The 12853-nt window shown below is 39.9% G+C and overlaps 1 protein-coding gene across 1 annotated transcript in view; it reads left to right on the top strand.

Moving 5' to 3' along the window:
• reep3b (receptor accessory protein 3b) overlaps nt 1–12853 on the top strand; it is a 45064-nt gene that overhangs the window by 17276 nt on the left and 14935 nt on the right. The window contains exons 2-5 of the mRNA XM_026315408.1: nt 305–377; nt 6233–6309; nt 8195–8315; nt 8451–8564. Coding sequence (XP_026171193.1) covers nt 305–377; nt 6233–6309; nt 8195–8315; nt 8451–8564 — 385 coding nt within the window. The remainder of the gene's footprint in view (nt 1–304; nt 378–6232; nt 6310–8194; nt 8316–8450; nt 8565–12853) is intronic.

Raw genomic sequence — 12853 nt, 5'->3', positions numbered from 1 at the left:
AAGGTGAGTCAGTCAGATTTCAATGTCAGATGGTGTCAGTCAGATGGACAATAGTTAGCAAAATGGATGAATTACAGGCTTATATTCGAATGGTCAGTGTATGGGCATTTAAGGGCTACAGAGATCATATTTTCTTTTATGTAAAGTAGCAAAACAAATGTATCATATCAAAATAAGAACTTTAGGTCACATTCAGTTTGGTTTCACATCATCTTTCATCATCTATGTTTGTGTTAAAATTAGTAAAGGGGCGATTGTGTTTGTTTTAATATGTGACAGAGATGTCTGTTTTCTCTCCCTGCAGGCTGGTGTTTGGGACCCTGTATCCTGCATACTACTCTTACAAAGCTGTCAAGACCAAAAATGTCAAAGAATATGTAAGTTTATAAGGTCTGCTTACCATTTATGGATATTCTTGATTTTTGCATGATCCTAATGGGATAACACTGTACATAACGCTGTATCTAAACAGTTAATGAATGGTTTATTGCACAGTATAATATAGATATTAGCAGAGCATATTTATGAGTGGAGACCCAGTTAATTAACCTGATTTATACCATTTTTGCCAACATAATCTGCATCGGCTGATCGCTGAGCATATTAAGCCCATTAAATTAACAGGCTGGAGCATCCTTTGGGAGCTCGGCGGTGTTCTGGGGCATGTGTGACATTGCCTCTCATGTCTGTGAAAATGCCTTTCTACCAGATTTCAGTGGATGTGGCCAAGTGGAGGCTAACTGACTTTTGGAAGAGAAGAGCATCATGGGAGAAAATAGCAAGACCTAAATTCTTTTTTAAAGCCATATATTTATTTGTTTTATTATTAAGGATATCTCATTGAGATGAACCATCTCTTTTTTGAGCGGGTCCTATAACAGAAGTGACATAATACACAAGAACTTCAAATACAATTGTTATGTACAATCACATACACATCTTGCTCAACACATCCCCTCCCACTCCCCCAGATCTTCCTCATATCCCAATAATACAATGCAGCAGACCATACATATATGAATGTAGAAAAAATAAATACAGCATTTGATATATAATTTCAACATCAAATATTTTATAATGTGACTAACAAAGAGGCTGCACGGTGGATGAGGGGTTAGCAATGTTGCCTCACAGCAAGAAGGTCCCTGGTTTGTGACCCGGAAGGGGCATTTCTGTGTGTTTCCTTCCACGGTCCAAAAACATGTATGTCAGGTTGATTGGTGACTCTAAATTGCCCATAGGAGTGAGTGTGAGTGTGTGAGGTTGTTTGTCTCTATGTGGCCCTGTGATGGACTGGTGACCTGTCCAGGGTGGACCCCTGCCTTTCACCCAAAGAGAGCTGGGATAGGCTCCAGCACATTCCCGTGACCCTAATTAGGAATAAGCGGGTATAGATGATGGATGGATGACTAACAAAACATTGTGAACATATATAATCAATAACATGTACATGTGGTTTAAGTATGTGTATAAAGATGTCTTAAATAAATACATAGTTGTAATAAATCTTAGCTCTGTTGGCAGATTGTTCCAGTCAAATGGGGCTTTATATCTAAAAGCCTTCTTCCCAACCTCTATTAGTAAGTGGAACCCTGTAAAATGGGTGTAATATACTTCAGAGGGTGCATGATGACCTAAAGGGGACTAGGTGTTATTTCAGGTAGAAATGATCATAACTGCACTTAAAAATGAAAATACACCAGTGAAACTGCCTTTCTACCATTGCCTTCATACATTAAACAACAAGTAGAATAATGACATTTGAGCACAAATCTACAGAATGAGTTAATGAGTATGGTTAAAGGTTTGAGAACTGCATCTGCTGTGCTGTGCGACATGCAGTCAATAACAGTAGGAAAACTGTCTATTCAGGGACAGAGCATCAATGCAAAGCTGGAGCAGGGAGGGGTCAGAGTTCAGGAGCTGGACTGCTGTGGGGACAAAGGTGGCTCTCCTCCTTTGTGTCCTGCAGCCTGGGCAGCACAGTCTGCGACCTAATGGGAGCCACTCAAACACTGTAAAATGTCTGAGGGGTCTTGTAGGATCCTACAAGCAGGAATTCAGAATTTCCTCAGTGTTGAAGGAAAATCTCAGAAGTCTGTCAAAAATTGTGCTAAAAGTACCTGTACTTCTCAACAGTCTCCACGGGCTCTCCCTGAATGTTGGTAGTAACAGCCTCTGCCAGCTGTCTCTGCTTGCTGGAGAATGTCACAGTGACCTCTTTGGTCTTCTTAGGGTTCAGATGAAGGTAGGCGTCCTAATACCAGGTGACAAACTCCTGCAGAACAGAGCCATGGTGTAATGTGGGAGCAGAAAGAGACAGCAGGACCATGTCGTCAGCAAATTTCACCAGATAACAGTTAGGCGGGTGGACCTGCAGTGATCAGTAAATGTAAAGCAGATGTAAAGCAGCTGTGATAGGACACAGCCCTGCAGGTGGCCGGTCTGTATAAGAATTATTAACTAGCACCCTCTGTGACCGGTTGGTCAGAAAGTCAGTGATCCATAGAATAAGGTGGTGGTCCGGATGAAAGCGGGTTATTAACTTTCCAGTGAGGAAGTGAGGCTGCATGGAAGTCTGCAAACAGGAGCCTGGCGATGGTGTTGGGATTTTCCAGGTGTTTGTGCATGGTCTCCAAGATAAATATCTTGGCATCCACTCCCCTGCCAGCCCTGTATGCGAACTGGCGTGGGTCCATTATAGGATCAACAATCCTGGTGATGTAGCTTTGACAATCCTCTCCATAGCCTTCATCATCAGTGAAGTCAAAGCCTTAGGCCTTAGGTCATTAAAAACCTTTGTGGGGCCATTCTTCGGGACTGAAATAACTGGAATATTTCCACTTCTGGGGCATTATGCTGCAGTGTGTGAAGGTAAGAAACAGCTGCTGGAAGACACCCCCACGCTGCTCAGCACAGTGTCTAAGGGTCTGCCCACAGATGTTGTCTGATCTAATGGTAGTGTTGGATTTAGTCCTTTTGAGGACACTCACTGCCCCTTACCTGCTGAAGGTGAGGGTTGAAACACCAGGGTGGAGTGAGGAGATAAAGGTTTGTAGTTCAGCACAGTTAAATGTTAAATTTTTTTTAATTTAAATTTAGTTTCTGATTATTGTGAACCAGGGTTTGTTGTTAGAGCATATTGTGACTGTTTTAGTTGGAATTATACTGTTGACACAGAAAGATGTAAGCAGACACTGTGTCTACCTGCTCATTAATGTCACCAAAGGCCGATAGTGTGGTTTAAAAGAAAATTCAGGGTTAACCCATATTCCCAGGTATTTAAATGTTGTAGTGCTCTTGAGTGGACCACCAGCAGAAGAATTTATGGAGATATTCTGCAGATTTGAGCCAAGATGTCATTTTAAAAGCATGCTCTAAGACTTTTTCCTGTATAAGTTTGTGTTGGAAAAGCCAGACTTGTGTTTGATCAAAATCAAACTGGAGAGACTCTTGAATATTGTGTGCATTTCTGTGTGAGGTGTAAATGACTTGAAACTTCATTTCAAGTGAAAAAACTTTCCCTTAACAGGGGTGGGACATAATTCAGACACACAAGGGTTGGACAATGAAACTGAAACAGTGGCCAATTTAGTGTTGGAGGTTTCATGGCTAAATTTGACCAGCCTGGTGGCCAATCTTCATTGATTGCACATTCCACCAGTAAGAGCAGAGTGTGAAGGTTTAATTAGCAGAGTAATAGCACAGTTTTGCTTAAAATATTGCAATGCACACAACATTATGGGTGACATATCAGAGGTCAAAAGAGGACAAATTGTTGGTGTGCATCTCGTGGGCGCATCTGTGACCAAGACAGCAAATCTCTGTGATGTATCAAGAGCCACGGTATCCAGGGTAATGTCAGCATACCACCAAGAAGGACGAACCACATCCAACAGGAGTAACTGTGGACGCAAGAGGAAGCTGTCTGAAAGGGATGTCTGGGTGCTGTATCCAAAAAACATAAAACCACAGCTGCTTAAATGTGCACCTCAACTCTCCTGTTTCCACCAAAACTGTTCATTGGGAGCTCCTATTGTGGTCTAAAACCAGGCGTTTCAGTTTCATTGTCCAACCCCTGTAACTTGTCTTCAATCTACCAGGCTGCCCTTTCATCTGTTCCCAGGAAGGAACACATCATACACACAACACATTTTGCACCATTAAATCCTAGCAACCCTCACCTGAGCTCACTTCTGTTGTTCACCTAATGAGCCTATTCAGGCCAGGTGTGAAGTGAAACCAACTCAGGAGTGTTCCCGAACTCACCTGAATTATATAGCTCACCTAATGAGCGTATTTGGGCTATCGGTGGAGTGAAACCAACCCATGAAGGCGCCCATTGTCAGCATGACCTCATTGTCAGCATGACCTCATTGTCAATATGACAGCGAGGTCAATCATCTCCTTTAGAATAAACGCAGAATTCACATTCTGGACGCTCCCAGTTCCTAGAGCACCTCCTCTTTTTGCATTCTTCATATGGGATGGAAATAAAGTAACATTGGTTCAGCACGTCGATTGGGAGCGTGAGCTGGATTTAGACCAGGGATGTCAAACTTGCGGCCCGCGGGCCAGGTCAGGCCTGCAAACGGGTTTAATCCAGCCCGCGAGATGATTTGAAGTTTAAATTAGCTGCAATTTTTCAATGAAAGAAACTGCTGTTCTAAATGTGTCCACTGAGTGTCGCAATAGCAATTATGTATGCCTTTGTAGATAGAGTGGTAGTAGTAGTGGATAGATATGAGACGAAGTTTAAGTTCCAATCACTGAGGCATTGTGTTCTTGAAATTGCACCAATTTTTTCCTCAGAATTTTCAACTAATTTGAAGTGTTTTGTAAAGAGCATTATTTGTGATGTGTTCAGAATGTGCTTGTACTATTTTGGACTAAAGTAAAACAAAGGAAACAAATCTGAAGTTGTCGTTATTTTTAAGTTATTATGCCATGATTTTAGCGGTCCGGCCCACTTGGGAATAAATTTTCCTCCATATGGCCCCTGACCTAAAATGAGTTTGACACCCCTGGTTTAGACCATCATGAGACAGGTTAGTTTTACCCTACAGATGATGTATTGTTGCATTGGCCGTAAAGTCATGCCTCTCAGGATGAAAAAAGGGAGTTGTCTCTGTGTTGTGTGTGTCACATCAAAGTTCTTAAAACACTATTTGTATATTTGAAAGTAATTAATATGAATGGACCACACTGGTCAGGGTCGATTGCTGTTCATCTCTGTCTACCAAGTTTAACCTTACCGGTGGGCTCACTGGATTTAAAGAGCTGATGTCAGGTCTTTTTTGTTTTTTTCTCTCTCTTTTAATGGAAGGCAGTTATTCACAGAGAGGGCCAGTAAATGTCTTCTATTGCCCAAGGAAGGCAAAATGGCTGCTATATATTTCACTGAGGTCAAATCTTAATGGCGTCTGTACTGATGAGATAAAGGAGAGATGGAAAGAGAAAAATGGAAAGAGAGAGGTCTCACATGGAAAATGAAAGGGAGAGGTTGAATAGAAATGGAAATACACAAATCCGATGCCCTCTCCATCTCACTGGCATTTTGACATGTTCTCCTTTTATATTTATCATTACTGTGTGTGCTTGCGTGTGTGGAAGAAGTTCATGATGAGGTCACCAATTAACCAGTCAAGTAGTAATGGCAGGAGGTGGAGAAACACTGTGGTGAGAACTGTTTGTTTAATGCAAAATTAGGCTGCAGGGGAATATGTGTGTCTTTTTGTTCACTGTCCATTTCTTGTTCTCACACACACTCTACACTATATACTTTGACACTTTATTATTTGGTGTCAGTGTCTTCAGTTGTTCAGCGACTAGGTGTGGATAATGCTGCAGCCTGCCTTGTGACTGTCGGCCTGCCTGGCCTACCACTGTCTGCTACTGGCTTAGATATGGATATCCAGTCATGACCCTGAAATAGATGGATGGGAGCAGGGAGGACAGCAGAAAGCATAAAAACATAGTTAAAAACAAAACAAGTAGATGTCACTGTTACTGATCTGAGAGGTAACAGATTTCAGGATAAGACATTAGGTCTCAAATTTTTAAGCTCTTTTAACAGGTATTAAATATGCTCTTTTACAAACACATAATGTAAAAACATACTTGAAAGAAGCCCATACTGCATTTTCTTGTGTATCTTCTGATAGATAGGTAAAAAAGTGTCTATTGGTCCCTCTCTGTTGTTAAGTGTGTGTCTCTGTGTGTGTCTGCATAGGTGCGATGGATGATGTACTGGATTGTGTTTGCCCTCTATACTGTTGTGGAGACTGTCACTGACCTAACGTTGGCATGGTGAGTATAACACAACATTTATTATAACACACACACATAGTCGTAACTCAGTAAACACAGAAAATACACTGGAAGAAAAGACATAACAAGCTCTCTCTCATTTAATTGTTTTCTATACAGCAGCATGGTGTTGCCTATTATCTTATTCTATCTGCAGTGGAAAATGTGTTGCATATTAAGGGACTTTTGTTGATATATTGATTTTCAGTATTAACTAATACAATTACAGTGGACTTGTTCTGTAGTAATGAGGATGAAAGCTGGATGAGTGTGTGGAAACATAGATCGTTCTTTTCCACTGCAGTAATGCTGCAGAACTGCAGTAAAGTAATTTCTCATAACCCACACTTTAAGAACTTTGTATTAGGTTTTCTACTTGTGTTACCACTACATTTCGAAAACCTGGACTTTTAAGACACCTCTCCTACAAGGTGGACAACAGTATAAATGACACTGATATTCTCTTTTTGTTTGCATTTCTGAGAGCATTAAAGACAGGAAAGATACGTACATATAGACTCAATATAGACTCAGATACTGCAGGTGTGGCAGGATCAAATTCAATGTGAATTGAATCTCAGATTTCATGATGTTTGGCTGTTTTTTTGTTTTGTTTTGTTTTTTTTTTGTATCCCCATTTTTCCCAGCCACATAGAAATGTTCTGGTCCACGTTTTGTGTTTTAAGTCCTGACCCCTTGTCTCTCTGAATGAGTTTCTCTCCATAAATTAGGGCTGCAACCAGCAACTATTTTAATAATCGATTAATCAGTTATTGTCAAAATATATTAACTTTAAATAACATGTTTACTACACATGTTAAAAAAAACAAAACAAAACAAAAAAAACAACTATTTTTATGTGTGATGACATTATACCGATATTAAGTTTTATTACGTTTAAAAGGCACTTCTTTACTAGAATTTCACACTTAAATCAAAAGTGATTTAATGCTATTGAAGACTGCACTTGAACATTGCTGGACTTTATCCTGGTGGGCTGCATGTAAAAACACAATTGTCTGAGGAATAAAGACCAGACATTAGTTAGACATTGCTCCTGAGAGCTCCCCTGTAAAATGTCTGGGTAGTGACATGGTGTGAGCCAGTGGGGGACAGACTGTCGGGAACACTGGGACATTTTCTGGTGGCCTGCAGGCAATAATATAGCAGCAGGATAAGCAGAAGGACTCTCAAAATCCTCATATCAAGTGCAACTTTCACTCTTGCCGCAAGGCCAAAAAGTTGTCATAGCGTTTTTCGGCAATGCACATAGCAACCATAGTGCATAGCAACCACAATGCATAGCAGTGGTCCACCTGCATGTCCACCAATATCACTCGCGTTTACAGAGTGGCCTGGGATGGAGTCAAATCCCTGGCCTGAACCAATGTTTCAGTTCGCCCCTTGTTTGAGCTCCGCTATGTCTCCCGCACTGGCTGCATATGTTAAAATGAAAACTCCAGACATTCATACGTGAACACAGAAACATTTAATCCACACCAACCCTGACTAGACGTTTGTTTTTTTTGTCTTACAAACGTTCTCTACTCTTCATATTTTTTGCAATATTCATTTTCCTGGTCAATACAAATGCATTAGCAAAAGTACTGTTACAGTTAATTATGTGCTGCTGTTGTAGTCATCCTTGATTTCATGAGACATCATTATGTTTGTGCAATCACAATCAAACTTCACTGCTGGCAAAATAACCTTAAGTTGCATTTTCTGTCACCTCTTGAGCTTTCCCCAAATTAAGTTCCAAAGTCTACAAAGCAGGTTGATGCCATTACTGACTACAGTCTCATTACATTTTTGTCCTGCAGTGTACAAGGACAAAGGCAAGAGTTAAAATGTTGGGAGGTTCTCTGTGTGTGTACCTATCCAGGTTTCCTCTGTACTATGAGCTGAAGATAGCCTTTGTAATCTGGTTGCTGTCCCCTTACACCAGAGGAGCAAGTCTCATTTACAGGAAGTGTCTGCACCCTCTGCTGTCCTCCCGAGAAAGGGTAAGATCACCCATCCATCTATGTCTGCCTGTGTAGACATGGATTTTTTTGCTATTGAGGACATTGTAGTCACACTGCTTTTTGCCTGATTAAACTGTCCACTGGAAAAGTGTTATTGATTGTCTCTCTCTCTAGGAAATAGATGAGTATATCGTGCAGGCCAAGGAGAGAAGCTATGAGACCATGGTGAATTTTGGCAAGCAGGGACTGAGCATTGCAGCCACTGCTGCTGTCACTGCAGCTGTCAGGGTAAGTGTCTCTGGCTTTTATGAGCGCTATATATTCAATCTGATTCTTCCATGTGTGTATTTCTACTAATTACTTTTATTGTTAACACCCTTTCATTATGAATTTAGTTAAGTCTTTTTATATTATATCATTCTTCCGGTATTTCATTGAGATATGTCCCATAAGTCCCAGGATTTCCTGCTCCCTCTCCTTAAAATCTTCACTTTTACTGAAACAGATACACATTTTGAAAATATATTTTTCTCGTCTCTGTCTCTCCATTTGTCTGAGATACTGTGAAAGCTCTAGCTTCGATTGCTTTGATACAACAGTGCCCTCTACCTTTTTTTATATGAATCCAGCAGATAGTGCCAAGTGAAGCTGTTGGCACACAATTCCTTGATTTGGTTTTCAAAATCCCACTTAAGAAAACATAGAAATAGTGTCGTTAGTATGTAAATTAATGCAATGTAAGGTGCATTCAACACAACAGCGAATCCAAATAAAATGCTAACTTGAATATAATGTATCAAAAACATTGTGCTGATGGAAATGTGTCCTCTGCGTATGTCTCTAAATGCCTCAATCACAACTTACTGCAGAGTCAGTGTAAATGAAATGTGTTTGAGATGGTTTCATTAGCATTGCATAAGTGTGAGTGTATCATAGAATCCCTGCTTATCTCCTGTGTGAGGCTTTGCTGTACTGAGGTAATCCCAGCTGGTGGGAATCCAACGCTAAACAGAATAAATCATGTCAGGTCATTAGATCTGCATTTACAGCAGAAACCATCAAGCAGGGGTATGGTGTAGCTTGATACAATGCTTTAATGAGTCACAGTTTTTATATGTTTAACAAAATTTGAACAAAGACTATCAAAATGGCATGCAACTAATGATTACTTTTGTTATCAATTAATCTGCCTCTTGATTAACTGTTAATTAATTGTAGCTGGTCTTTAACAAAAACAATAACTTTTTGTGATGTCTACTTTTGTTCAACAGCAGTCCATACACCAGGGGTATTCAGTTCACCATGATATAAAACTGAAAGTCTTTCTTTGTGAGAGACTAAAAACAGCAATGTTGGGGGTCATTTTTGCTCAAAAAAGTACTTTTTCAGTTAATAGATTGATCAATAAATGTAATTAAATAAAATTTTCTAAAGGTGTCAGTGTTGTGTCGATGTGCATAGGTGTAAACACTCCAAAATTCCAGTCATAACAGATAAAAATGTGAAGGAAGGAAGTCTCAGGAAAAACTAAAATGTCTGTATAAAACTCATTACCTTTGATTACTAGGCCAGAGTTAGTTTGCCCAGTGGTTAACTATATCACTTATCCTATAAATGGTTACTGTGACTGATTACATGTGTCTCAATACTGACTCAGGTTAAATTAGTTTTGTTGCTGCTAGATCTCAGTACAGTCTTTGTTACACTTCTTGACATACTGGAACAGTGCGTGGGATGTTTAGGCAGGGACTGTCTTGGTTATATTGGTGACCATAAATCTGAGCAGATCACGTCATGTTGGAGACCTTCAGGGTTTAATTCTTGCACTCCTGTAGATGCTCCCTCTGGGTCAAACCATGCTTATTATCAATAATGTTGCTTTATAGAGTTATGCAGATAACACTCAGATTTACTTAGCTCTTTCACCAAGTGACTGTGGTCCCTTAGACTCATTCCATCAGTGTGTAGAGCAACTAAATATCTGGATGTAATTGCATTTCCTTCAAAAAAGACAACATAAAAAGTTAATCCTTAGCCTGATTCCAGAGCAATAAAAGTGACAAATTAGAAATCCTAGGGTCTTGACTCCGATCTAAGCTTCAGGAGCCACACCAACCAAATCAGCACTTTATCATCTCAAACAAATATGAAGACATGTCCAAACAAGATCTATAGAGACTTATTCACGTCAGATTCAATTAATGTAACACTGTTGAAAGGGTGCCCACCTGACCCTGTAGACCTGAGTGCACTCTCACACCCGCACAGAAGCTCCATATTGCCTGTGTAATTAATCCAAAAGAATTGCTGTGAGTATCTTTCCTTAGATCAATGCATCTGATAGCATTAGTAGGATAGTGAGGAGAGAGCAGAAAGCAATTTAGAACCTAATCTGCAGGCAGGTATATACAAAGTTATTGCCCTGTGACTGCACTATAGCTGTGTTTCTGATTTACATTTTTGTATTTGCATTTTCATTTTTTGTATTGTATTCCATTAGCACCATTTTATTCTCATTTTAAATTTTGATTTATTCTGGTTTTTAATGCTTAATGTTTTAAATGTAATCCTGTTGCTTTTCTTTGCCTGTGTAAAGCTCTTTGAATTTCCTGTTTAAAATAAATACAGCTGCCATGCTTTGCCTGCTGCTTAATGTCTTACCTCCAAGCTATGCAGCACTTGTGTCCAGCTTTCCAGTCTCCTAGAAAGTCCTCTCTCTCTCGCATTCTCTGGCTCGTTGTGTGTATTTTTTTCTACCCGAAAACTCTTTTTCTCCTGTCGTCCCCTTCCCTTTATTTCCTTTATTTAATTTATTTCCTTTGCATCTACTTGTCTCTAGAGATACACTGATGCTGATACCAGTAGCAGCTCCGATACCATGTACCTGTGCTGTACTCATACTCATATCATTTCATAATGCACCGATACCATGCCATGGTATCAGCGTGACACCACTCATTGGAGCAGGCGGGAGTGTGGGAGGGAGGAGCCGTGTCGGCCGTGTGGAGGTATTTCACAGTGAACGATGATGACAAAAGTAAAGCAGAAGGCAAACTGTGCTCAGCAAAGCTGTCAAGAGGAATGTCAAAATCTAGCACGTTCAACACAAGCAATTTGATAAAACATCTAAGATACCAGCACAACACAGAGTACAGAGAGTTTTCTAACAGAGGAAAAACAGCAACAATCAACTTTGCAGCAAACTTTGGAGAAATGTGAGAAGATGTCCAAAGACAACCTGCGTGCAATGAAAATAACAGAGGCTCTTACCCAGTACATTGCTCTAGATTATAAAACATTGTCGATTGTTGATAATATGAGATTTCGGCGTCTTCCCAGTGTACTGGAGCCAAGGTATGACATCCTTAGCCGCGACTACATCACTAACATGGAGCTGCTAAAGCTACGTAGCTAACTGTGAAGGAGCATATCGACAGCCTGTTGCGAGGCATTTCCGCTCTTAGCTTGAGCAGTGTTAGCCCGGTGTCGCTAACTAGCTTAACCGCACAGTGGCTAGACGAGGATTTTACTTCACGAAGATTCGGCGTGAGTGCAAAAGTATTTCAGGATTCACACACGAGCCAAGCCATCATAAGTGTGTTTGATGACATGCTGCAGACGTGGGGGATATCTAAAAGTTTTGTTCGTTCTGCTACATCACAATTTCTTACAGAATGAACAATATGAGGTGAAAACGTAATTGTATGACGTGACATTAATAAGTACTCTATCGGCAAGTACTTGTACTCGATTTTCAAAAATGTGGTATCGGTGCATCCCTACTTGTCTCTAATGTTTCTAATTTTTCCCCTTTTCATGTTTTACTGCAACAGCTCTAGCTCACAGTTAACCATTTTAAATTCTTTAAAAGTTTTTCATGTTTTTGGTGAAATTTAATCAACTGTAGCTAGTTTAATAAAACAAGCTGCTATTGTTGCTCTGTTGTCTTTTATTAGCGTTTCTTACTATATAATGGATTGGTACAGTAGTAGTAGTAGTAGCACTAATAGGGTTATTAACTCTACCTACCTTCCTCTGCATGAGATAACTGATGGTCTAAAGCACATTTGGACAAGGCATACCTGTGAACTGAACTCTTCCAGGTCACTACCTAGTAAATCTGATGAGAGAATGTTATGACATATTCTGGGTTGTTTATCACTTATTTGTTTACTAGGTAATTCCAAATGTGTTCTTTCATATTTTGGATTTAGTATTGATGCACAATGCTGAAAATAATAAAAATAAAGAAAAAATGCTGAAGGAGAAGGTGTGTCCAAACCTTTGACTCTTAGTGTCTTAGTCTTCTTGGCCAAGATGATCATGTGATCATCAATGTATCTGCCCCAATTTGCTTACTAGTTAACCTTCCTGTGACTTTTTCTTTCTCTCTCTGTACTGGCGTCTTTTTTCAGGGTTTCTGTGATACTGCAACCTGCTCTGAGAGGTAAAAAAAAAAAAAAAAGCATGGAAGCAGCATGGAAAGATTGTTTCTGTCATTTCATACCACCATATTCTCCTATGCTCCCCATCTTTTGATTTTCAATTATTTCTGTTCTGTTACCAGATCTGGTAGC

This window comes from Mastacembelus armatus, chromosome 19 (assembly GCF_900324485.2).
Source record: "Mastacembelus armatus chromosome 19, fMasArm1.2, whole genome shotgun sequence".
NCBI classification, from domain to species: Eukaryota; Metazoa; Chordata; class Actinopteri; order Synbranchiformes; family Mastacembelidae; genus Mastacembelus; species Mastacembelus armatus.
The sequence above is the reverse complement of the archived record's forward strand: the minus strand, read 5'-3'. Positions and strand labels throughout refer to the sequence as shown.